At 42.9% G+C, this 25,081-nt stretch overlaps 4 protein-coding genes across 7 annotated transcripts; 3 read left to right on the forward strand and 1 right to left on the reverse strand.

The window, feature by feature from the left end:
* The first annotated feature begins 305 nt into the window (after positions 1-305).
* On the forward strand, positions 306-4,032 carry LOC135167892 (uncharacterized). 3 transcript variants are annotated; one of them, XM_064131558.1, is made up of 2 exons: positions 306-468; positions 593-4,032. In XM_064131558.1, exons 1-2 carry the CDS (start codon positions 306-308, stop codon positions 3,535-3,537), a joined length of 3,108 nt encoding a protein of 1,035 aa, XP_063987628.1. In that variant the 3' UTR covers positions 3,538-4,032. The 3 variants fall into 3 exon arrangements, with proteins under 3 accessions (XP_063987628.1, XP_063987629.1, XP_063987630.1); XM_064131559.1 differs by having other exon boundaries at positions 328-468; positions 540-4,032; XM_064131560.1 differs by having other exon boundaries at positions 329-468; positions 570-4,032.
* A 305-nt stretch (positions 4,033-4,337) lies between these two features.
* On the forward strand, positions 4,338-5,374 carry LOC135167906 (uncharacterized). The gene is made up of 4 exons (XM_064131585.1): positions 4,338-4,496; positions 4,671-4,856; positions 4,951-5,083; positions 5,169-5,374. The coding sequence occupies exons 1-4, from the start codon at positions 4,437-4,439 to the stop codon at positions 5,282-5,284; spliced, it is 495 nt and encodes a 164-aa protein (XP_063987655.1). The 5' UTR covers positions 4,338-4,436; the 3' UTR covers positions 5,285-5,374.
* A 765-nt stretch (positions 5,375-6,139) lies between these two features.
* On the forward strand, positions 6,140-7,181 carry LOC135167905 (uncharacterized). The gene is made up of 4 exons (XM_064131584.1): positions 6,140-6,300; positions 6,403-6,594; positions 6,677-6,806; positions 6,967-7,181. Exons 1-4 carry the CDS (start codon positions 6,208-6,210, stop codon positions 7,089-7,091), a joined length of 540 nt encoding a protein of 179 aa, XP_063987654.1. The 5' UTR covers positions 6,140-6,207; the 3' UTR covers positions 7,092-7,181.
* Positions 7,182-7,311: 130 nt separating this feature from the next.
* Positions 7,312-24,989, reverse strand: Nuak (Nuak family kinase). 2 transcript variants are annotated; one of them, XM_064131544.1, is made up of 9 exons: positions 24,623-24,989; positions 20,182-20,304; positions 18,192-20,104; positions 17,203-18,103; positions 16,826-17,122; positions 16,685-16,720; positions 16,188-16,357; positions 8,866-12,709; positions 7,312-8,620 (listed from the first exon to the last, which is right to left on the reverse strand). In XM_064131544.1, exons 2-9 carry the CDS (start codon positions 20,277-20,279, stop codon positions 8,536-8,538), a joined length of 7,344 nt encoding a protein of 2,447 aa, XP_063987614.1. In that variant the 5' UTR covers positions 20,280-20,304; positions 24,623-24,989; the 3' UTR covers positions 7,312-8,535. The 2 variants fall into 2 exon arrangements, with proteins under 2 accessions (XP_063987614.1, XP_063987615.1); XM_064131545.1 differs by lacking the exon at positions 16,685-16,720.
* Between the last annotated feature and the right edge of the window lie 92 nt (positions 24,990-25,081).

The raw sequence follows: 25,081 nt of genomic DNA on the forward strand, positions 1-25,081 counted from the left end.
GACTGCTTGGCTCGTTAAAAAATTTTTTATAACTTTATCTAGTTCTTTCCAGAATGCCAAATTGAATTTTGACGTATGGTTGAGTACTTCTATCGGAATATCCGTCGACAAACTTTGGGGAGCGATAAAATCGATGAGATCATCCCCCAGGTTGTTTATTCTGTCTCGTTATCAAGTGGCCATCGCAGCCCAATTTTCGAAAAGTTCTTGGAGTACGAGTGGTGTTTGATGAAAGTCTGAGGCAGAAACATCGTCCGGGAACGTTAGTCATTAGTCACCATTGGGAAAGACTCACGGGAAACAAGATGGCGACCTTGGAAGCTTCTGAACTTGGAAAAACAAATTGTTTGTCTCCAACGTCTGACGGAACTCCTGAAGTAGTTATCAATCCGTCAAATGAAGCACATTTGCCTATTCAAAAAAATGAGACTCAAACTTCGACGATGTGGCAGTCACAGAATCGAGAAGGTACCTTTTTTATTCACTTTGTCTCGAGACTGATCTCCTTTTTTTAAATTTATTTTCAATACATTGTTCAGACTTTTATCTCGTTTGGGTGAGTGATATAGGCCAATTCCATTCTGTTGAGCAGATGATGAAAAATCACCCACTCCAGCTGCAGGAGAAGTTCTGGAGAAAGAGATCGACGCCAGTTCCATATCAACATTACCGATAACTACAAAAGTCAAAGCTTCAATGTCAGTCCCAGGGCCACCGAAACAAAAGTCAAGTTTGAAACTAAAATCAAGTCCTCTGGTGACCGACATACCCTTATCATTAAACATAAGTGGGTCAGATGGTGTAAAATTACCTCCATGGATTATCACTACGAAAACAAATCTTCAATTCAAATGTCTACTCTGTAATCAAGAGCTAATGGGATTCAAAAACACTTTCCAACACGCTAAAAGTTGGAGACACATGAAAAAACTTGATGTACGACGAGAAAAGCAGTGTTTCACCAACGAGAATAATAATCTATGTGGACCATTGGTAAATAAGATCGGGAAGGTGTGCTGTGAGAGCAAGGGATGCCTCTCAGGTCCAAAATTAAAACGATTACCATCAAGCAGAAGGGATGTGAGGGCTGGGGAGCTGCCCCAGGGAATTATAGGTACTAACCGACCTTGTTTATTCAAATGTGTCATTTGCAATTTGATAGTAAAGACATATATAAGAACTTTCGAGCATGTAAAAGGCAAGAGACACCTGCAACAACTGGATTTACAAGCAGGAAAAAAACTCGCAAGCGAGAACAATAGCCAGTTGAAAAAAAATATGAACAAGCTATCTAATAACACACCTCCAAAGCGAAAACCATCGCAGAAGAAAATCAGAGTGCCAACCATGCCATTGTCGTGGAGACTCGAGAATAGGGATCCTGACCCTCCAGTGCCTCCCGCGAGATCCCAAGGCCCCAGGAAGGTTCCCCCTGGGAAGAGTAAGGAAGCCATCCAATCGTGGAGGACTTCGGGACGAATTTCTTACGCTGACAAGGTCAAAGAGGCACTCACAGAGTCAGGAAAAAGGAAGAAAAGGAAATCGAAACGTCGGATTTCTAAGGGACTACTGACATGTCACCTCTGTGCTGCCACATTCGAGAGTCGGTTTTCTAAGGAGCTCCACTGTCACATGACTAGCCACGTCTGGAACCGGTTCGTAAAATCAGCAGAAGATGCAGCCCCCCACGATGTGAATAAACTGCCTGACGAAAGTCTAAAAGAAAAATCTGGTGAATCCGAAGACGAAGAAGATCTCGAGTTTGATCCCGGACAATCGACGCAGGTAACAACGGACAGATTCCCGAATTTCGCAAACCAATACCTGGACATCTCCCAGAGTCACAAGTTGAACATCTACGCAGTCGATAAGCAGAAGATAAAATATTTGAAGCTCGGGGTTCTCCTGTCCTTCAGCATCGACAGAGACAGGATCTACTGTCTCGTATGTCGAAAGAGCATTGAGAATTCCCACGAAAACTTCTACACGCATTTGTGCTCAGCCCATCATCTCCAGTACCTCCAACAGATGATGAAGGATCACGAGACTTTCAAAGGCTATCCGGACCAGCTGAGCGACCTAGCTCTCGCTCACGAGTATATGGAGGAGCTCTCGGATAACGTCGTCCGCTGCCACGGATGTGGGACTTCCACTGAGAATGACTCACTCAAGTTGAAGGAGCACATAGAGGATCCAAATCACGTAACCAAGTGCTTACCCCTGGGTGCTAACGCCAAGAACTGGTTCACTGCCTTGTGCTCAGTTCCAAAAGCTAATTTCTACAGCACTTGGAAGTACTGGTGTGTCCCCTGCAACGCCAGACGGACCACCGAGGCTCAATTCCGAAGGCACTTGAGACGCGAAGCGCATAAGCAAAGAATGGAAAATTTAAAGGACACAATTATGATTTTCGATTACTGCGTCAGCTGTGCATCTCTCTGGTACGGCTTCCTGGAGACATTTTCCTACCACTCGGAGTGCAAAATGCACAAGCACCTGGCGGTAAACAGTCCCTTCGTGGTCAGCGAACTGCCGTACGCAGCGAAGAGGCTGCTGCAGGCACCGGAGAAGACAATCGAGCAGATTCTTGCGAGAATTGAGGCCTGCAGAATCGACAGCAAAAAGCAGGAGGATCTGCTGATCAGGGATCTGGTGAGGATTTCTGTCGAGGCTTATCCCAAGGTGAAGGTTTACCCCTTCGGTTCCAGGGTCTCAGGACTGGCCGGACGCAACAGCGACCTGGACGTCTTTCTCGACTGCGGCGGCAAAATCCAACAGGCACTTTTTCAAATTACAAAAATCCAGCGATGCCTGGAGAAAGATGTTCAGAACTGGAATATTTGTCGGGTGATTCGAGACACCAGAGTTCCCATTATAAAGGCAATTCATAAGCCCACGGGAATCGACTGCGATATATCGTTCGACAATGACTTGAGTGTGGAGAAGACCAAGGTGATCAAGACCTTCTGCGAGAAGTGCCCTGACTGTCGTAGGCTCATTATCTTTCTGAAGAATTGGATGGGTCACTGCGAACTCTCTGGGCAGCAGGGGATATCCAGTTACGGCATCGCCTGGATGGTTGTCTACTTCCTCCAGGTGAAGATGATCATTCCGACGATTCATGAACTGAAGGAGAGGAAGAAAGAGTCGAGGAGCTGTGGAAGCTTGAAGACGCTTATCAGCACTGATTTTCAGGCTGCTGATCATGGCCAGGGGTTCAGGGAACTTCTGGGGGAGTTCTTCAAATTTTATGAACTCTTCGATTATCGAGATTACGTGATTTGCCCCCTGGTGGGAAGACCTGTGGCGAAAGCAGATTTTCAGTGGTCAGCTGTGCTACCTCAGGATATGACGACTTACATAGATTATTTTTATAAGGAGAAGGGGAATCAACAGTTTAGTCTTAATTCGACTATGTGCCTCCAGGACCCTCTCGATTTAGCTCATAATATTACTAAATCTATGCATAAGTGGATGGTCAACAGGTTCAAGAGCTTCTGCTCCTTCAGTGCACAAATTCTTGATTGTAATGCCTAAAGCTCACGTGGAAGGGGAGGATCAGAGCTTTTTTTAGTTCGATGTTAATTTTGTGTTTATGTTTTGGATCGAAGACATTAGGCCCCTCAGTTTTTTAAGACTTTTATGGCGCAGTCAGGAAGAATTACTTAGTCCTTTCCGCTGAATTATCGGCGCATTCGCAATGTAGGACATCAATTTCTTAAAATTTAAACTTGGAAATTTAAATTTGTTACTTTAAAAAAAAAATCAGCAGTATAGTGATCTTTTCTATTCTCCGCGCCTAATCAATTCCTTCAGGAGACGGCCATTCGTGTTATGACGATTTAACCCTGTTGATTGATTTGAATTTATTAAGATGAAACTGAATATTAATTTCAACGTCAGTATTTTTGTTCTTGTCCTAGTGTGTCCTTTATGATCGGTTGGAACTACTATCTATTTTGTGGCGTCATCATATTTAATAAAATTGTAATACTTAATCAAATTCGTACAATATAGAATATTTACATGAGATTGTTGGTTCTTTAATCATTTCTATCCATTTATTCTTCAGTCCGATTGTTCTAGAGTTAAATTATGCTAAAAATATCGAATTTACAACTCACCATTGACCTTGACGGGCCTGAAATTCTTAATAGGGTTCTCCTAAAAAAGGAATGATAATTGAATTTATCACTAAGTCCTCAGTAAATATGTGGGACAGGAGTTCTGAAAGATATTTCTTGTTCTATCTTCCTCACGACCTTCATTTTTCCTTGGCCAAATGGCTATTATTCGCGAGTGCACTATTACTAGTTCAGAAATGATAACTTGTGTTTAAAAAAAAAAACACGTAAGCTATGGTTCGCTTATTACCTATAAGATTTGACCACCAATGGGCAGATGCCAGTTCATGAGCAACAGCAAAAGGTGTAGACATGACGGCAATGCATATTTTTTTTATCGCGATGGTGATCGTGATAGCGTCGCAGCAATCAGTAAGACAAAAATCCTCGATAAATTGAATTTTATAGTAGATTTGTTGATATTTAATTAACTATTCATAGCGTAAGGGATGCTAATTAATTCTGATTCATTTTTTTACTGGGGAGTCTTAACATTTTACCGAATTTATCAACTGCGAACAATTGTAATAATTCTACTCTCGGCAGGAGTCGCTAAAATCCCCATGTCTCGAGACATTTGTCAACAAATTTTGGAAAGATTGCACTAAGAGAATTCAAAAGGTGCCTGACAATTGTCGTGAATCGGTATCCGGAGACACTTGCAAACAGACGACAGCGTCCTCAAAGGATTTGTACACCATATATTTATGCGCTATGAAAAAGGATAAATTGGTAATTGAGAAAATCTTGTTTGTAACGAACTATACGTTTATTGGATCTTCTCATAGTAGTCTTAACGTTAATCGTTTTGAATATCATTGGATAGTTCTCTAGGGACGGAAAAAATTCAGCAAAAGACATGGAGAACGTCGCAGCTAAATTTCAATCATTTGTTGATGAAGAAAAGAATAATGCCCGCCAGAGTGTTTACGATGCCGCAAAAGACTGTGCAGAGTTCGGTAAATATTCTACAGAGAAATAAGTCTAGGTTGATTGAGACTAATCCAATGAATTTAATTGATTCTAAAACATAATTTTATGCAGCATGGGAGTACGGTAATGACCAAGATTCGAGGATTCTGCATTTTACGGACTGCTGGGTCGATGGTGAGGGAAATCGCAAGCTACAGGAGCAAGTTTTTTGCCAAACTACTGCTTGATAATAATAATTTGATATTGTTCATTTATGTAATCATCCCTATGGGGATATGAAAGTGTTAAAAAATAAAATTTTCTGAAAGTATAAATTATTCCCATTGAGTTTTTCTTTTTACAAAAAAATTGTCTTTAACTTTAGTTACTGAAGACTTGAAGAAATGCGTAAATGTTTCGATGAATGCGGATACGAATTTCAACTTGATTATTTTTATTGTTATCCTGCATATTTCATTGTATCACGTTTAATAAAACGTTAAATATTCATAAAAATTTTTTAATTCATCATTCAAAAGAATGAGAGTTCTTTTCTTTGAAAAATAATTTTATTTAAAAAAAAAATAAGAGCCCATAAATTTTTAATATCACAGGGCGTGCGTCACTCTCGGAAGTTATGCATTCGGTTTTGCTGCATTTTATTGCTCAATGATAGCGACAAATAAATAAACGTAAATATTTGTTCTGAGGTCACTAGATAATCTCTTGAAAAAAATCGCTGTTAATATTTGAGACCCATAGGGTTGACTAATAAAATTTCCCAGGTAACGCAATTGATTGAAAGCTGATTGGATTTTGGTCAGAATTTGTTATAGGAAGAATATTAATGTTAAATATGGCTCGCACATGACAATAGAAGAGACCAGGAACTGATGAACAAATTAAATAAAAATTTAATCAGCTACCAGGAACACATTGAATTAATTTTTTTTTCATACTTATGCCCTCTATTTCTCTTTGACAAGATAGCCATTTCCTCATTCGATAATCCACTACCATTTCTTCACTAACAACTTTATGTTTTCGAAAAAAACCCACGTCAGCTACTGCTCGTCTCTGACTATAAAATTTGTCCGGCAATTGCCTGATACCACAGTTAATAATCAACTCTAACAGGTGCGGACCAGCCATAATCAGAATTGTTCGCAAGATGAACGCAATGTTGAAAGGTTTCATCGTGATTATAATGCTGATAGGAGTGGAATCGCGTCGACGTAAACCGCGTGAAGATGACGACGACGAGGTAAGTTCAAAGAAATTTCAGGTTCTCTACATTTTTTACCGAAAAACATCCAATAGAAAATATTCCGACAAAAAATCATGTGATTATTGTTCGGATTGTTAGGCATCTGAACCCAAACCGTGTTTTCATCGCTTCGCCGAAAGGACCTGGGAGGGGTGCGCTGAAAATCCGGACAGGCTGCAAAACGATTGCTGGTTTGACGAAGATGAGAATCCCGACAACTGCCAAGAAAATCTCGAACTTTCGAAGGATCTGTACGATTTATATGTATGTGCTGGTCTACAACAAAAATGGGTAGGCATTAAATATTACAATTCTGAAATTAAAACGACTTGGACGTTAATTGATTGAATGAAATAAAACATATTAATGATAGTTCACCAGTTCCGGAACTGAAGCACAGAATATTAAAAAAATAGCCGAAGAATTCAAGGGTTACGCGGCGAAGGCCGGGAAGAGTCTCCAGGAAGAAGTCTACAATGCGGTTGAAAAATGCGCAACTCATGGTAAATCTTTCTGGACTATGTTCATTTAAAAAATCGAAATGCTATATTCGATCTCACCGTTGTAAGATCGAATTTATAATTATTCCGCTTGACGAAGGGGAATATCGAACCTCGCATGAATTATTCTCTTCTAATCATTCGTTCGTATGATTTTCCGCAGGAATGATGTACGGAGACGACGTGGAAATGAAGATCTTTCAGTTTCTAGATTGTTGGCTAAGCGATGAGAATCGCATATTACAGACAAAGGCCTTTTGTAGACGCCGCCGCCGCCGCCAGCACTAAGTGCATTTTATGTTGTTCTTTGTATTTCACTTAGAGGAGAGAACACATTTATAGAGAGTTGCACTTCTGAATAAAATGTAATTAATTAAATTATCAAAGGACTTCAATCATTTCCTGACGTCTATAATATTTGACAAAAGCTAAGGACGTGAAAAAAACACATTTCTGTAAAGTCTTAAGATTTATTGCAAAATATGTATATGAATAAAAAACACATATGTAACATTCGAAGACATTTTATAAGACAACCTGAAGAAACAAAATTCACAATTTCCCTCAAACCTATTTCTTGTACATCATTATCAACCATTGACGAAAAAAGTGTCATGTAAATATTTACCGAAGGATTTGCCACTAGACCTACAGTACCGTCGAACTTTGAGTTCTCAGTTGAACATTCCAGGAAGAAAACCCGCCCTATCAACCGCGAGGTAAATAGTCTCGTCAACGGGGGGAGTCTTCACAGTTTATTTGAATATTTAAATTTTCTAAAGTCTCTCATTAATTCTCTTGCCACTACTGAGACCGGAAGTGAGTATTAACCAATGGCTTTGAGGAAGGCACCGCTGACTATCGGAGAACATGATTTCAGGCTCATCACCACCTTTAAATTTGACTCTCCAGTTAAAATCACGCGTGGCTGCACAATAGAAGGATTTATCCGAAGATAAATCATCAGAGCCAACGAATAATTACGAAATAAAATGCGACTAGATGGCGTAAAGACACTTACGAAATAATTATGCAGAAATTTTGCAGAGAATTCGATGGAAAATTCTGTTGATTTTTTAAATAAAGTTCAGGCAATTCTACAGTCAATGATTTAATTAGTAAATATTCTATGTCATTTGATTATCATCATTTAATGAATAAATGTAAATAGAGTGGGGTTTTCTATAGAATTCTCTGGGATTTTCCGCGAGGTTTTTCGCACTGGGAAGCTCAGACAAAATCCTTAAAAATCAGTAAGACCGAATTTTCCATATAAAATTCATATAAACACACTCTAATAAGAAATGCATGGAAAATGATCAAAAAATCCTCATGAAGAACTCTGTAAAACAAAAAAAACTCTCTTCTACTGTTTAAAAATAAGAAGCATCCACATGAGGTTTCACCGAGTCACCGAAACATCAAAATCATTGCGAACATCATTTTGATCCTTAGTTCTGTATAAAAAGAGAGGACAGTCTCTATGAGGCTGCCCAAAAAATCTCAAACGTTTGCATTTCCAACAAATTCCATAAAACTCTAATTCTCCTCTTAAAGCTATCGTCGTAGTAGTATTTATAAGTACGTATAAAATTCATAGTTTAACGATTGAGTTACAGTTAAGCATTAAGCATTCTTTGGTCAGTTTCGTTGTTCCTTCGATAGCGAAAATTGGTGGAGATACTTGACGATCTTTGGCACATTGACATGAATTTTCTGTTACTGGGAAATTTCACTCGACGATTGATGCTGCCGCTTCGGCATCCGGACAGGCAGCCGAGAGCTCTTTTACTTCATTTGTAGATTTATTATTACTCCTGGTTAAAAACAAAAATTGTAATTTACCAATATCCAGGGATTTTACCGCGAAAAACCCCATTGAAATTCCGCGAACCTTAAGAATTGCAAAAAAAAATGGATTCCCATGTTTTAAATAAAGAAATTATACTCATTAAGGCGAATAATTCTGCCTCGTCTTTTCGCAAATGAAGAAAGACAACGACTGGAATTAAGAAAAATGGAATTGTCCCTGATTTTTTCAATCAACTTCAAAAACACTCACCTGACATCTTCCCCGAAGCTCTTGTCGCTCTCATCGGTGGAGTCGAGTCCTCCCTTCTCCGGGAAACTCCTCCACTTCCCCTCCGTCTCCCCCAGCTCCATATGCCCATTCGTATACCCGTTCTCCCCTTTCCCCTCCCCGGATCCAGGAGTCCTCCTCAAGAACTCCATCCTGCTGGGAGTGAGGAGTTCCTCATAATACTCAGGAGTCTTCCTCTCGACCCCGGCCCCCAGGGACCCGTACTTCCTCGGCAGTGAGACACTCCTGTAATCACCGGTCGTGTCACTGAGCGTTGAGCTTTTGTAAATCCCAAGATCATTCTCGAAGTTCAGATCCTGATACCTCCGGTGCGTGGAATCAGGCGAAATGGTCGTAGGGGAGATGCGGTACCTCCTCAGGTGATCCATCTCCCCCGAGTACGCCCCCAGGCTACATCCAACGTCCGAGTACCTGTCCCTTTCGATCGGTGACTTCCTGTACCTCACGTGATCGTCGTTGTACATCGTGACCGGTCTCTCGGATCGCCTGGGTGACGCCGAAAGAGACTTGACCCTGTCACTATCCTTACCACTGAAGCTGAACTTCCTGGGGAGCGTTGACGACGTGGGAAGGGGACTAATGCTGGAGAGGCTCGAGGGAGAAGCTGTGAGGGAGCTCTTCCGCTTGCGCTCATTGAATCTCGAGTAGAAGCTTTTGCGCCTGATTCTGTCGATAATCGACTCGGAGTGATCACGACCTGGGGGACAGTACGTCGGGGAAGTGGGGGAGTGGAAGTCCGAGGAGCGTTGGTTGAAGTCGTTGGAGCAAATTGACCAGGAGTCGAAGCTCTCGCAGTCGTCGGTGGGGGAGAGAATGTCCTCAGAGAATTCCGAGGCCCGGGGACGTGAGGGAGGTCTCGATCTGGAGTCAGGGAGAAGAGGCTCACCTGGAGCGACACGAGGCACCTCGCCTGTCAGGGAATCCGATTCTCTCTTCTGGGGAGACGCAGTTGGGAGCGGATTGTCCGGGGGCGTCAGCCGAGGGGATTCTCTCCTGAGACCCGAGGGTGGCTTGAAGCTGTGCTGGGGGACTTTGGAGAAATCCAGCTTCAGATTGCTTCGGTTCACCCGGGGCTTTGCCTCAGATCCCGGGGGGTCTCGTGGGGGAGAGAGCGATGGAGATGAATTTTTTGGACATGACTCGAGTGTGAGAGTCACTGGAGCGGCGGAGACCATCTTCTGAGGCTCTTCTGACGAATGATTAGTAATTTTTTGAGGTAATGAGTTCTCCACCCTCTTTTGACTTTCCTCAGGCGCAGCTTCGACCTTGATCGCCTTCTTCTCAACCGATTTCTCCACTGAATTCACAGGACATGGAACTGAGTTCGATTTCCCTACTCCCTTGTTCAAGTCTTCCGCTGGGACTTCAGGTTTCGTCGCAGCCTCCGGACTCTTCTCCTTCTTAAGCCCGATCTTCTTTAGGGATAGAGATTTCAAAGGTTTCTCTTTGCTCTTCTCCTCCGTTTTTTTATCTGAACTCTCGGACTTTTTGACGACTTTCTTCACGACCCGGACAATCCTCTTCTTTTTGGTGCCGTCCTCCCCTTCCTTCTCCACGATCTCCTTCTTGATTACCACCTTCTTCACCCTCTCGTCATCCACCTTTGGAACCGATCCGTTCGTCGACAGCGGTGCCGTCGCCGACTTCACAGTTTTCTTCTTCACAACAATTTTTCCCTCGTTATCAGTCGCCTTCATCTCAGTCTTCTTGTTGTCCACTGTCTTGTCGGGAGACGTTTTCTTCGGGGGGGAGAGCCGGATGATCGAGGAGCTCTTCTCGGTCTTCTCCGAGGACTTTCGGTACTCTGGAAGACACCTGTCGGATCGGGAGTCAATTGACTTTTCCGGGCTCAATTTCTTCGGAGATTTCGTTGACGATCTTTCCACCACTGATTTCCGCTCGACGCTCGACCTTTCCGATGGAGTTTTCTCCTTCACCTTGTCCACCGGGGACTTCTCCTTCCCCTTGTCCTTCGGTGGAGACCTCTTGGACTCGCTGATCTTATCCAGCGATTTTTTTCTCTCCAGATTTGTCCGCGGGACCTTCGGCGTGATTTTGCTTTCCAGCTTTGCCTTCGTCGGGATCTTACTCCCCCCGGTCTCCCCGGTTATCACACTAGTGTCGGACCTCGAGCCCTTGTACGTATTCTTTCGGAATTTACTGAGGAGAGTGCTCTGCTGCTTGCCCCCGTTCACCGAAGTCTTTGAATCGTTTTTAAAGAGCCCGAGCACCGAGGACACTTTGGACTTCGCTGGTACCGGAGAGCTCTGAGGCTCCAGTGATAAATCCTCAGCGCTGGCGATCTTCCTCAGCCCTCCAGGACTCACCTCCTCATCACCCTCACCAGCTGCTACCGAGCTCTCCTTCTCAGGACTTCCGTTCGTCAGCTTTGAATCATCATTCGACCTCAATCTCTCCAGTTTCCTCTCGAGACTCTGGAGGAATGAGTTCTTCGGACTCTGCCTTTCCCCCCTTCCTTCAGGGTTCGATCCATCGTGCTCACCGCCATCTTTGACACTCGACTTCTCGTCTATCTTCTCTCTCGTCAGAGTATTCGCTTCATTCTTCAGTTCTTTCTCCTGCCTCTCGTCCTTCAAGTTCTCCCCAACTCCCTCCTCGGCCTCTTGTTTTCTCCTCATGAACCTGGACTTCCGCCTCTCATTCTCCGCCGCTTTCTGCGCCTCCTTCTCCTTGACATACTGACTCTCCTCCCTCGGGGTGTCGAAGAAGTCCGGCCTCAGGAATCTCGAGATCTTCCGCTTGACTTTCGGCGATTTATCTCTCTCTGACTCTCTCGTGCTGCTCGAGCTCCTGAAGAACTTGCTCAAGAGCGACCTCTCGGGGGTCGACCTCCCGGTCCCCTCCTCCAGTCCCTCCCGCCTCTCCCTCCCAGCCGACGCCTCCCTAGTCAGGGATCCGGATCTCAATCGCAGACTGGGAATACAGCTCCTCCTCTTCGATAAAACCGAACTCGTCAGGTCGCTCATCGAGCCCAGCAGCTCTTTGTCGCACTTGTCCGTGTCTCGATAGCTCGACGACAGGTTGGGATCGAATTTTCCGATCCCCAAACTCCTCAGCTTCGACTCCTTAATCAGATTCTCAGCTGCCAGCAGTCGATTCTCGAATTCCTTCGCGTGAGCCCTGAACGAGCTCAAGTCCTCCTGAGTCCTGGAGGTTGAATCCGTGGGGGACGTCTCCCCGGACTTTGAGAAGCTCGACGTGTCCCCCAGGTTCGTGGTGGAGCTGCCCTCGGATATTGAGAAGGCTCCTGCCACCTCAGACTGCTCTCCTGGTTTCTTTGGACTGCTCACGAGGTCCGTCGGCTCCTCCTGGATCTTCTGCGTCTGGAATGACTCTCGTCTTATTCCATTGCTCGGCGACTTCGTCTGCTCTCGGTATTTTCGCCCCAGGGTCATCACCTGACGGGGTAGCGGTGGAAGCAGCTCGTCGTTATCCTCGAACAGACTCACACTTCTTCGAGCTATCCGGCTGTCGCTTCTCTCCTGCTTCTCGCAAGACTCCAGGAGACTCGCCGCTCGACGGAGGCTCCTGTCACTCGATCTGCTTCGGTACGATGCCAGCGAGAGGTCCAGGGGATCCGTCAGGCTCAGCGGCTCCTCCGTGGAGGATCTGTGCAGACGCTCCCGCAGAATCGATGGGGATCTTGGCAATGACAGACGTGTCTTCTCTATGAACTGACGCGACAGACGACGCGCCAAACATGGGGTGAATTTCTTATCCTCATCCGGGTCCTCCTGCAGCTCCTTTATCATCTTCAAGTCCAGATCCGTGTCGTCACTTTTATCTGGAAAATAAGGGAGGAAAGAACAAACACTTTTCGCAGATCTCTGCGATTTTCTGGATGTTTGGAAATTTTTTTGTTTCTCTGGAGGAGATTTTTTGGTGAGGAAGAGTGGGGAAGAGCTGTGCCTCCAGGTATGAAAAATTTGTGAAACGAATTGAATCCCATTTGATTTTTCTATTTCAAAGAATGATGAGTTCAATGGAAAAATTTATTTGATATTGTTGGTATTGTAAATTGGTCTTGAAATGAAATATCTGACGTTCAGAAATTTTTCATACACGGCATCTCTGTTAGTACAGTACGTGTGACACTAATTAGAGGAAAAAATAGGTTCACAGTTGAATATTCAATATTTACACTCCTTTATTGTTTAAATACAAACTTTGACTTTGACCACTAGTCTTCACTAGTCATTATGTTTCAGTTTTCGTGTTGGAAGTGAAGCAGTTCTACTTATTTGTCTGCTCTCTGAGTAGACGGGAAGATCTTGAGTGCGTTTGACAGCTTTTCGTTAAAGCTGCCATCGTACTATCTCTTCTGTTTGGCACAATTTTAATTACTCTTTTTAACGACTTTGTTACACTCAACTGCAGAACCATACAATTACTGTTTCAATGTTAAGGATATCCAAGTGTCTCTTGGAGCTTCTCAGAAACTGCATTGCAAGTTAAAAAATTTTCAGAATTTAATTTGTAAGTCTTGCCATCATTTCACATTACTTCTCTCTATAAATCATTCGATAATCTATTATTCTGTATAAAAATATCTATGCTAATGCTAATACTTTCCATAATTTTCTAGTAAATTAATAAATCAATAAATGTCATGGACTCTGAGTAAAATTTATAATACAAAAAAAATTTAGTACGATTTTAGATAAAAAATCCCCCAGCAACTCAAAATGAAATAAAAAATGAATCCTTTAAATTTCTAATACTAAAATCACTGGAAATTAGAAGAAAAAAACCATTACAAAAATACTTGGATATCCCTAAATTCCTCCAGAAAATAACTACTCGATATAAAATGGCAACAGAGATGCACTGACCCCCTTGACGCTCGAAAAAATTTAATAGAAAAACCCAACGAATCAGAAAATTCTATTAAATTATTTCACTCGTCCCCCTGAAACTACCATGATCTAATCCAGGGTAGCAACAAGCAAAGCATTCCGTGAACAATGACAGGAACAAAAAGGAAAAAAAACGTCTCAATATTAAAACTGTTATTTAAACTCTCAATAAAAACATTAAATTCAGCCATTCTAAACGCCGGTTAGTCATTGAGTTCCACCATTACTTCATTAAAAATAAATCATAAATTCTTCACAACATTTTTTGTTTATCTATCGCACCTATAGCGATAATATAAAGGTCTCAATTATCGACAGTCAATTATAAGGATTATATTACACTCACTAGCGACGTCATATAAAAATTATCACGTAACAATGTTAGTTCCAACGATAAAAATCATCAAAAGTACAACAAATCTTCGAACACTCAGTGTGATTTATTCTGTGAGAAAAATCATACTCTGGCGTTCAAAGAACTTCCAACAGTGATACCTACTAGCCCATACATTAACACCGAGCATATTGACTTTTTTTTATTGAATATTATTTAAACATTACATCCGATTGAGAATCCTCAGACGTCCTGCATGTGACAATCTTCAACTTTCTTTTAACTATACAATAACAATATCCAATCTCGCATCAACGAGAATGGTTCATATTGAAAATTAAGAACAGGAGTATCTCACATTCTCTGGTTCATTGAATTTTCTCTTGTCGATTTTTTATTTTTTTCTACAACTGGAGGAGTATGTCAATGAGGAGCAAAAAAAAATTGATGACTGCATGATCTGATTCCTTGCTAGATTAGGCAAGTGGCTGTAGTACCTAACTTGATATTTTCCTATCTAGTCATTTTTTTTCTACTGGGGATTACCGTCCACCCGCCTACGGAGAGTCACTCGCACGGTCGCTGCAACAACCGTGAATAAAAGACCGTGAGTCAGTTAAACTTCAAATGAATATTCGAAAAATGTCTCCAACTGATTGAAGAGTCGACGATAGACTTTTAAACAGCTCGAAGGGACTTTGAATGAAAAAAAAAAATACTACTTGAATGAATGAAGGTGGTTTCGTATGGCTTTGCTATTAAATATCAGAACGATTACTATTCCAATGGGCACAGAGTAATGTCTTCATGAATTTGTTTATGGACGTGTTTTGTAAAAGAAAAATTCCATGCTCTGATAACTCTGGTAGATGCTAGGTCATTTTCTTCCGGGACATTTGCTATTACGCTGTTACAATGAATGAAGGTAATTAAATAAAATGATGTGAACAGAATTCGTACATAAGCAACGCAGCAGTGAAAATAAATCTAACGGTTTTAGATCAGAATGTAAGCTATTAATTCAATTGTCATTTCCTGATTTTTTCAATTTCAAATCTCTTGCAGGACTTGCAGGTTTACATTTTTCTTATTATTCAGTAATTTATTTTTATGAAGTTGCCGTGGGGTTTAATTTACGTGCACTCATGCTTTGGACGTGACAACTGCAAATTATTCAGAGTGGAAAGACTCAAGGGAATGAGAGATTGAGAAGATTCATTTTATTCAGAAAAGTCAAGTCAATGCTCATACTCTTGAATTAATTTTCGGTCCTCAATTAACCAACAAATGGTCTCAGCAAAGAAATGATTCTTCCCAATTCTCCCAAGGAACATTGACACCCCCAATAACTGATTCAACATCAACTTATCCCTTCGACTTATAATTCTGTACCCACCTACGTGTTAGTACGAAATGTGCAAAAACATCTACAGGCAAAAAAATAAATGATGTCATTATTGGGTATGAAAAACAATTTAAAGATGTATGACAGAGGTGAATAAACCACTAAAAAAAATTAACAGAAAAGATGTGCTTTGTCTATCAACGACTCGACAACAGCTAATAGTTACTAGGAGTAGCATACAAAATTTCATTGATCCAAACGTTTCGTCATCTCATCGTCAGTCGTGTTCATCGAGTGAATGATGAAACGTTGGATTTTGTATTTCAACAGAGATGTCTCACGACTCTACAGAAGCTTTGCTGTTTTACTGTTCGTAAGTACAAGTTGATGAGAACAAGAGGGAAATTTTTTATTGTCATAGAGATATTGCGGAAGCGATACTACTGGCTAATCACATGATCGTCAAGCTTCTGAGAAGGCGTGCCACAACATTATACAACATCAATTATGTATCTCTTTGATTTTATGGTATTTCTACATTTATTTGTACTGGTCCTTGCGGTGAATCGATCTTGAGTGAGCGAGGGAATCTTAAGAAAATTGTTCAGACGTTCCAAAAAAAATAAAAATCATCAAATGTCGAATTCAAGGTCTATGTCATCCTCTTCACATCAAAAATTGATTCCACCACGAATCGTAGATCAATTAAATTGTTCCACGCTCTTACCTCTGGGCAGGGTGTTGGAGGAGCCAGCATCGAACATGCTTTCACGTGAAGGTGTACTCCTGCCGAGGCTGTTGGGGGTTCCTGGGTTCGACGACATTGCCGAGTCCTTTCTGCCGAATCTCTCAGTGTCCCGGCTCGTGGAACGTCTGAATGGTGTTTCTGTCATCCGCCTGAAAAATTATTTAATCGTCAATTGATCCTCGAAGTAGTGAAACTACTGGTCTCAATGGTGATAAGCTCGGTAATTGATAAGCGTGCTTGAGTGAAGGCACTCGACTCCAGGAAAATATTTTCTGAGACTCCACTTTAAGACAGTGACTTTGCGATTAGGACAGTGCAGTTACCTCTGATACTACGAGATAAATCAAAAGATCATCTGAATTACCGTAAGCCGCGAGGACGTGAAGATGAAAATTAAAGTGACGCTAATTGAAAAGACAGCGAGCAATGCTTCTAATTATTTATCTTGAATTTGATTACATCTCAGATTGACTCACGTTGTGATTATCTCCGTCTCACTGAAGCACTCGTAGCTTGCACGGATGAAGGACAATGTTAAAAATCATCGATGACTTATGGATGATTGACAGAAAAATTTTAAAGTGAAGCGAAATTTTTTCCAGCAAAAAAATAATTACCTTGAAAGTGGCTCATGGAGTCCCCAAAAGCCCTGAGAAGAGTTGGAGCCCAGCCTGTCCAGCAGTCTACTCCTGGGGAAGCATGTGCCCCTGTTGTCATCAACATTCAGACGTTGAGTCAAACTTCTCACCCTGGACAGCAGAGTTGAGAATAAATTCTCAGCTGTCAGTAACTCAAAACCATCGTCATCATCGTCTTCCCCGGAGGAGAGACTATCAGCGTGTTCTGGGGCTTGTTTCGAGGGCCGGGAACTCCTCAGACGGTGCATATGTCTCTGGAGTAAGTCATCGCTATCCCTGAATGAAAACATTATTTTTTCTTGCGATAGATTTCGTCAGGATTCAATTAAAACATCAGAGCAATGAGTAAAAATTACCTGTGAAGACTCGAGAAAGGCGACTCATCCTCACTCGCATCAGAAAGGAGAGATCCCATTCTCCTAGGTCTCCCGAACTTCGATCTGGGTGCATTGACACTCGTAGGGGTGCTGTTCTTGCTCTCCGGCTCGAGACTCCCTGACCTAGGCGTCACATAACCACCCCCTTCGACAGCGATAGGAATAATGTATTCCCGAGGGCTCTTCCTGATAGGCTCAGGCCCTACAGTCGATCCAAGTGCACTGTCAGTGTCAGAATCAGCAGTCGACTGCCTCGAAAGAGACCCTGACTTTTGGGACGATGATCTCTGTGGCATTGGGGGCTTGGCATGGGGTGGTGGACTCTGGTGTCCACCCTCCACCGAGATGGGGATGATTCTCTCCTTGATACTCGATTTACCTCGATTCTCGGGCTCCAGGCTGGCTGATCTACTGGCCTGGGGGACGATGCCAGCCACTGGGAACGCAACTTCTGACCTCTGGGTCCTTAATTTCTGGGGGTGGAAGGCGTCAATCTTCGCCTCGACCTCGGACTTGAAGGGGGGCTTGGAACCTGATAGGATAATCTCCGCTTTGCTCGTTTTCCTCTGCCTCGGGAGGGTAGCGCTCTTCAGGGTTATCTCCATCTTGCTTGACATTGTTGGCTCCTCTGACAGCGATGTCTCCAGGCTCTTCGACCCCGGGGATGTGGGGAACGAGGCGTCGGCTATTGGTTTACCAGATGTTATCTCATAGTCTGGGTATTTTTCGTCAACTGGTGTTGTTATCGAGATTGTCGCGTTCCTCACATCGTTGGGCCCCACCTGGATCTTTAATCCGAGCTTCTTTGGGTCTGGAGTCTGCGGGGTCATGGGTGGAGAGCCGTTCAGGGATTTTTTTATTGGAGGCTTACCTAGAGCACCTGAAAACGTCGCGCAATATTTTTGTTATTAAGAACTGTTTCTTCATTATAAAATAGACCAATAAAATTCTGAGCGCCCAATACTCACCTGAAATTATATCGACAGCCCTTTTCTTCTCCTCTCGTTTCCGTTCCTCCTCTGAGTGATCTGCTCCCTTGGCACCGCCCTCACCACTCGCACCCTTCTCCTCCTTCTCCAGCTTCTTCTCCCCTGCCTCCCCATTCCCTTTGGGACTCTGTTTCCCTGCACCAGGTGAAGCGATCGATGATAGACTAGCCTTCCTCTCGAAGGCCCTCTTGGCACCACCGACATTAACCCCAGGTATGAAAATCTTCTTGGCCTTGTCTGGCTCCATTGATCCACTGCTCGCCAGTTGATTGAACTTCTCAGCAGTCTCGAATATCTTCGACCTCCTCCTCTCCGTGGGTTTAGCTGGACCAACAGCAGCATCTTCGTCCACAGACTTCTTCAAAGCCTTCTCCTCGGTCTGTCCTGCATCTCCTAGGCAATGAGCACCATCAGGAGGGGCCTCTTTAGCCTGTGAATCTCCAAGACTTTGTCTCTGTTCATCCACCTCCTCTTTTCTTGCTTTAGCAGAAGCTCTTGGGCTCTTCTCCCCCACGAATTTCTCCTCCAGGTTATTACCCACCGACTTAACCTCTCCACTAACCTCATTCCCCTCAATGGGAGTCTTGCTCCTCTCCTTAGACTCCTGCGCGTCCTTCAGTATCTTCAACAGGGCATCAGCAGACTCTGGATCCCTCAGATCAACGTCCATAGGTTCCTCAGTGATGGCAGCCCCGATCGGTGCAGAGTGATGCCTGGAGGAGGATCTGTATGCCTTGGGTTCCCGCTCCTCATCCTTTTCCTTCCTCCTCGACCTCTCCTTCTTCTTAGTTCCAGCAGCAACAGTCTCCTCCATCGACGGGGTCAACTCGAGCTTTCGCTTCGTCTCCCCAGACGCTGTGTTTCTCTCCTCCTCCATTCCCTCTACAATGTCCCTGAGTTTTTCATCAGTCGATCTGTCCAATTCCATAAGACTCCCCACGGAGTGACACCTCGTGGGAACAAGAGTCTCGGATGACATGCTGGAGACAGGTGGCTCAGGCCTGGGATCCCCCACGACTAGTTTATCAGCACTTGCCGATTGTGGCACCAGTGACAGCAGTAGATCGAGTCTAACGGGTGTCTGAGCTGCTAAATCTTCAGCGATGTCAAGACAGTTCTGATCGTATCCCTCATTCACCCACCAGTGACAGCATATCCTCTCTATGTCTGCTCGTCTCGAAGGGCACTTCGTCAGCATGTCTTTGATGAGGGGAGACGCTGGTGAGGGGAACGTCGGCTCGAAGTAATCAGACGCTGATATCTGTCTGGTGAGTCTTTTGAAGTTGGAGCCGTCGAAGGGCATGGCACCGTAGACCAGTGTGTACAGAAGGACACCGAGACTCCAGCAGTCCACCTCGGGGCCGTGATAAGGGGTTCCCTTGACGATCTCTGGACTTGCGTACAGAGGACTTCCGCAGAAGGTGTTCAACAGCCTCCTATCGTCGAAAACATTCGACAGACCGAAGTCAGCGATCTTCGCATTACCAGACTGATCCAGGAGAATGTTCTCCAGCTTGAGATCTCTGTGACAGATCTTGTGCTTATGGCAATAGAAGACGGCTATCGAGATCTGTCTGAATATTCTCCGGGCCTCTTCCTCTGCCAGGACTTTTCTCTCACTGAGGTAGTCATACAGCTCACCACCTGCTGCATACTCCATGACTAGGACCATCTTCTCACGATTCTCGAATACCTCGTAGATGTGGATTATGTTGGGATGTTGAACACTCGACATTATCTGAATTTCCCGACGTATTCGTATGAGATCAGCCTCGGTTTCTATTTTGCATTTCTTTATGGTTTTTATTGCCACTTCTTGACCGGTCTCTTTGTTTATTCCCAGTTGAACTTTGCCGTAGGTACCCTGACCCAGTTTTTTTATTATATCGAATCTGGGGGAGAGAAAGAGAGTTTCATTGACATCTGGGGCTGGGATTTAGGTCAGAGGAGGTGGGGAAGTTCTATTTACCTTTGCTTTAATTTTCTTTTGTGATTATGGAGGCGAACACCACCCGTGCTCTCCATACCTCCCATTATATTGTGTATGCTCGCTTCACCGACCACCATTTTGAGGGATTCTTAGGGGCTGCAACTAGATCATAACGGGCTTCTTAGTCACTAGGGAGTAGTGTCCTCGGAGGATGGAAAAGGAGTCGGCAGGGAGAGGTGTAAAATGGCCAACATAATACCAATACAAAATATTATTATTAAATAAATGGTGTAAAGTCCAAAATATCGAGTGCCTTCCCTGACCCCGTGTCCAATGTTATCTATTTTTCCCAATTGTTTTTTTTTTCGATCTTTCATCAGTAAAACCTACCGGCCAAGTGTCTCGCCGATCTGATCGGGACCTAGATGAAAAGACAGAATGAGAATGTAGTGGAGGGTTTATTTTCGGTGCACAGAAGACGCCGTGTGTCGCCCTGTCGTTTCTTCTTGGCTTTTACTCACTTCAGTAAGGAAAAAAAAAATAACCGACAAGTTTAAAACACACATGTGTGGAGGTCTTGTTTCGAAAACCGGCAGCAGGCAAAATTCGCAATACAAATACTAACACATGAAATCTGGTAGTCAACGAGATACGTTTTTCGTTCAACATTTTGGTGGAGTCACGCCAGAATTTCAAGTCACTTGTTCAAGGTCTTCGAACAATGTGAGGTAATGAGGAGTCAGCGAAATCATCGAATTTATAGAATTAGTCCATCTATGCTCAATGAAATTTCATGCCACATGCCAGATAAATAAAATAATTTCCGATCTGCAGACAGACGGTTGGATTTATCCTAAAATGGCCAGATTTCAGGTGAAAGTAACAGAAACGGTGTGAAGCGAAGCGAGATGTTGTAAAAAAAAACCATACGTGCATCTGCGTGAGTTGCTGTCTGACCATATGTCCAGAACCGCATCGTGTCAGATTTTTTTTCTCGAAAATCACATGAATCACCCCAACTCGAAGACTAATTATAGGAATTCCTGGAATTTCGTGAGTTCTAAACTCCTGCCATAAAATTCAAGTGTGAAAGGAGAGAGGAAAATCAAGTGAATGTCTCCTGGACATTTGAGGACTGGAATTTACTGCCATTCCGAAATAATTAATTACCCACTTTAATCAGTCGAATTATGTATTCAGTGATCACACGATGTTTCCAAGACGAGCAGAATTATTTATATTATATTTATTTATATTCCTGGACGACTAAGGTCTGACTAAATGGGCCTACTCCACTTGAACCGTTTCCCAAATGACTATTGATTTTCGAAGCATCATTCTAGATCAGTCAACAGGAACGAGTAGAATTGATAAATGAACCGCACGCCTCGGAGTTTCTCCTCTGCTCACAAAATTCATCAAACTCTAACAAGAAAAGTTGGCAGTGGACCTTCCATCACTATTCATATCGCGCAACAACTTTCAATGGCTTTTCCTCATCTCATTCCACTCGAATCAACGATTGATTGCGGTAGATAGTGGGATAGTTAATTAAGGAAGCAGTAGTCAGGTCATTGTTCCATTAAATAGACAAATGAAGTTGACCAGAAAGACCTCGGCAGTGAAACCCAATTTTTTTTCTCCAGAAGAATATACTCATTAGATGTTTAATTAAACGTCGAAATATCCTCGAACAGATCATTATACATGGGACGAGACATTCGACGTACAACGATCAATAATAAATGACAATAATGATCAATGGTTTCACATCATGTACATGTGAGAGGTGAAATATACCGGCTTCTGTTCTCGATGCTTGATTATTTCGTTCGATTATTTTTAGCGTCAGGTTAGTGCCGTCGCGTGGGCATTAAACCGGGGGGTGACGTCCTAGTGACTCTCATTTCACTGGGGTCATGTTCAAAATTATGAGAAATGAAATAATTATCAACCAAAACTTTATGGAATTACTTGGTCGAGGTCGTAACCTTGTTGAGGAGCAAATGCAGCTATTTGCGTTTTACAACCTACTCAAATGGACATTTAGCATGCAATGTACTAGAAATTCTAGATTTTCGAATTGTAACGCAATAGAGAAGCTCGTGGGTTTATTGACTCATAGAGAACACCCAGTAATTTTCCCTTATTAAATTAATCATCAATTAAATATTGAAAGGTCCAATTCATTCGACCAACGACGGATTTACGCCAGAAAATTTTGTTTCTGTAGAATTTAAAGAATTCCAAAAATAAACATGATAATTAAAATGTTATTAGTCCCGTCATTGTGGGGGGAACAATTGGAGAATTTCCCCAGCTGTTGAGTCACCTTAATGAGCTCCACCTGCTCCCATTGCACCGATAACTCATAAAGACAGCTCGTTCCAAAGCCACATGAAATACCCAGAGGTAAATAGGAACAATGATGCTAACAGTTGCATATCCCCAACACATGACGATAGCAACAGAAACATTCTGGCTTCTCCATGACGTCATCCGGCTTTAACGTCACATAACGGTCGGTCAGGTACACTCGAGGTGATTCACACAATTATTATTATGTACCGAGGAATTTCGCATGTTGTTTTCTCCAAGTGTCTCATACACCGTAAAATTCGCTCCTTACGTTCTATTTTTGGGTTTATCAGGGGTTCAATTTTCTAGGAGCAATGGAACACCTGCGAAAAAAATATATAAAAAATGTAGGGGCTGCCAAAACGGAGGGTAATATCTGTCTCTCGAACACCAAGTTGTCCCTGAATTTTATGTCCCTCCAGAACATTTCTCGAGACTGTTCACACGGTATTCGTCATCATGCCCATGTAGTTGGTAATGACATCACTGGCGAGACTAAATATGGAATGAGTGGTTAATAGATTTATTGGTTAATCGTTCCGGTTGAGCGCAATGGATCACTGACTCTTCTACCTCTTCGGATCCTTCAAAATCCCCCATCAAGAAAATGACTCCAGTCCAGACCATTAAAAGTCTACGATTCCTCTACCTTTTGTAGTAGAATACAAATATTTAAATGATTTTTTAAGATTAGATCCCACTGAACAGGGATTTATTTCGGGTTTTATTGAAAAATCCGATCAATTGATCCCATCGAGTGAATCCCTCAAACAATTCTGGGTTATCAAAGGGATCATCCCCTCATGTCCGACCCTATCGCTTCCTAATCCCCTTAATCGCCCCTCGGGTGTCCACGAGTCAACATTCCGGAGGAAAAACATCAGATCTTTCTCGTAGTTCTCGAATTTTCACTCATGATCGAGTGATTAAGCGATTATGTGGCCGTACTTGGTCACACGCAGGTCACTATGCGTAAGAGAAGCAATCAGCAATTCTAGTAGGTAACGACATTACATGGGATGTTACTCAATTTGGAATCAACCCATTTGACACGCTGGTCATGTAGCCACTGTACGCTAATCGAATTCATTATCTGTCGTAACAAGAGCATCTCGAGGGAGGGACGAAATCCAGGAGTTTTCTCCTGATTTCGGTCTGTGATTGCTAGAATTTTTCTACTGCACCGCGTCTGACACCATCCCAACTGAATCCCCTCGGATAATCGTCGCAAACCCAAATATTTTTACACAAAAATCCTCAGAGGATTTTATTTGAATTTTTTTATCACTTTGTTCAATTTTTGAAGTTATCAAACTCCCACAAGAGACCAATTATTGCCAGTTGTAAATATTTACATGAAAAATAAATAAAAACTGTCGCCCAAGTGGAGTTTAAAGAAATCAAAGACCTGCATAAAGTCAATGACCGAGAGGTTAAGATTCAGTTAGAAAAGAAGACTGAGAGACCAGAAATTTTTTCGAGTGCTCGTGGCATCTTGAAAGCCTCATCATAATTCATCTCTAGCTCAACCGGTGAAAACTTCCCACTTCAAAGACCTCCGGTTCACCAGGTCCAGTCCCAGTTCTCAAAGTCTCTCGAACAGCTCCCCAAACTCATCCTGTCAATCCTATTGACGACTCAAAACCTCTAAACATGTAATGCAAGTTGAGTATCTCTCAGCAAGCTCGGTATGTAGGTTCCTCGAGTACCAAAATAGCCAACTGATATTTAGTTAAGCCCTTACACCGAATAGACCAGTGGATTACCCTCAGAACCCCCAGTGGCACTTGCTCATAATCCCAACGATGAATAAACAAAAAAAATCCCCAATCTATTTCTCCTCCTGAATAAAAATAATTGGTGAAAGGGGGACAGTCTCGCTGCTGTGTGGGTGACGAGCACAAGACGAATACTAAACTTTCTTCAGTGAAGACGTCGAGCAGCAGAAACCACCCACACATCGTCAAAATTCCCTCAGCATCTTCGTGAGATTAAGAATAATTCACACGACAAATTGTCGAGGGGCCACGAAATAACCACGATTTATTCCCTATTTTTCCTCCGACAACTCAATGAGAATCCCGAGCTCACCTAAATATAGAACAAATTTAATATCCCTTACCGTGAACTCTGGAGCTAAATTATCCTCTCGTACAACTGGACCTTTTCAGGCTTTTTTACTTGAAACCGTCTCTCTCTCTCGCCCTCTCGACTCCTCGGTGTCGCCGTTATCTTGGGACAATAATTTTAAAAAATCCTGTCGGCTCTTTTCTACTCCCAATCACGTGTTGTTCACAAGTGTTTACACAAGAATTAACGCTGATCTTGATGTAATTAAATAACCCGGGGCGCGGGTAGTCGTGTTAATGACCAGTCAGTCGTTTTCTTCATTTGTTTCCACTTCATTTTGTAAGACGTTCTGCCAGAAACGATACGGCACACAACTCTGCCTCTTCCACCATCTTTATTTACTAATTTTGGACACTGCACTTGGGGAGAGTGTGTGGGTTTGAGCTGCGCGGGTGGTCCGCGGGGTGGGGGTGGCGGGAAAGTAGAGGGCGCTGGGGATGATTTAAAAAAA

This window comes from Diachasmimorpha longicaudata, chromosome 12 (genome assembly GCF_034640455.1).
Source record: "Diachasmimorpha longicaudata isolate KC_UGA_2023 chromosome 12, iyDiaLong2, whole genome shotgun sequence".
Taxonomy (NCBI): Eukaryota; Metazoa; Arthropoda; class Insecta; order Hymenoptera; family Braconidae; genus Diachasmimorpha; species Diachasmimorpha longicaudata.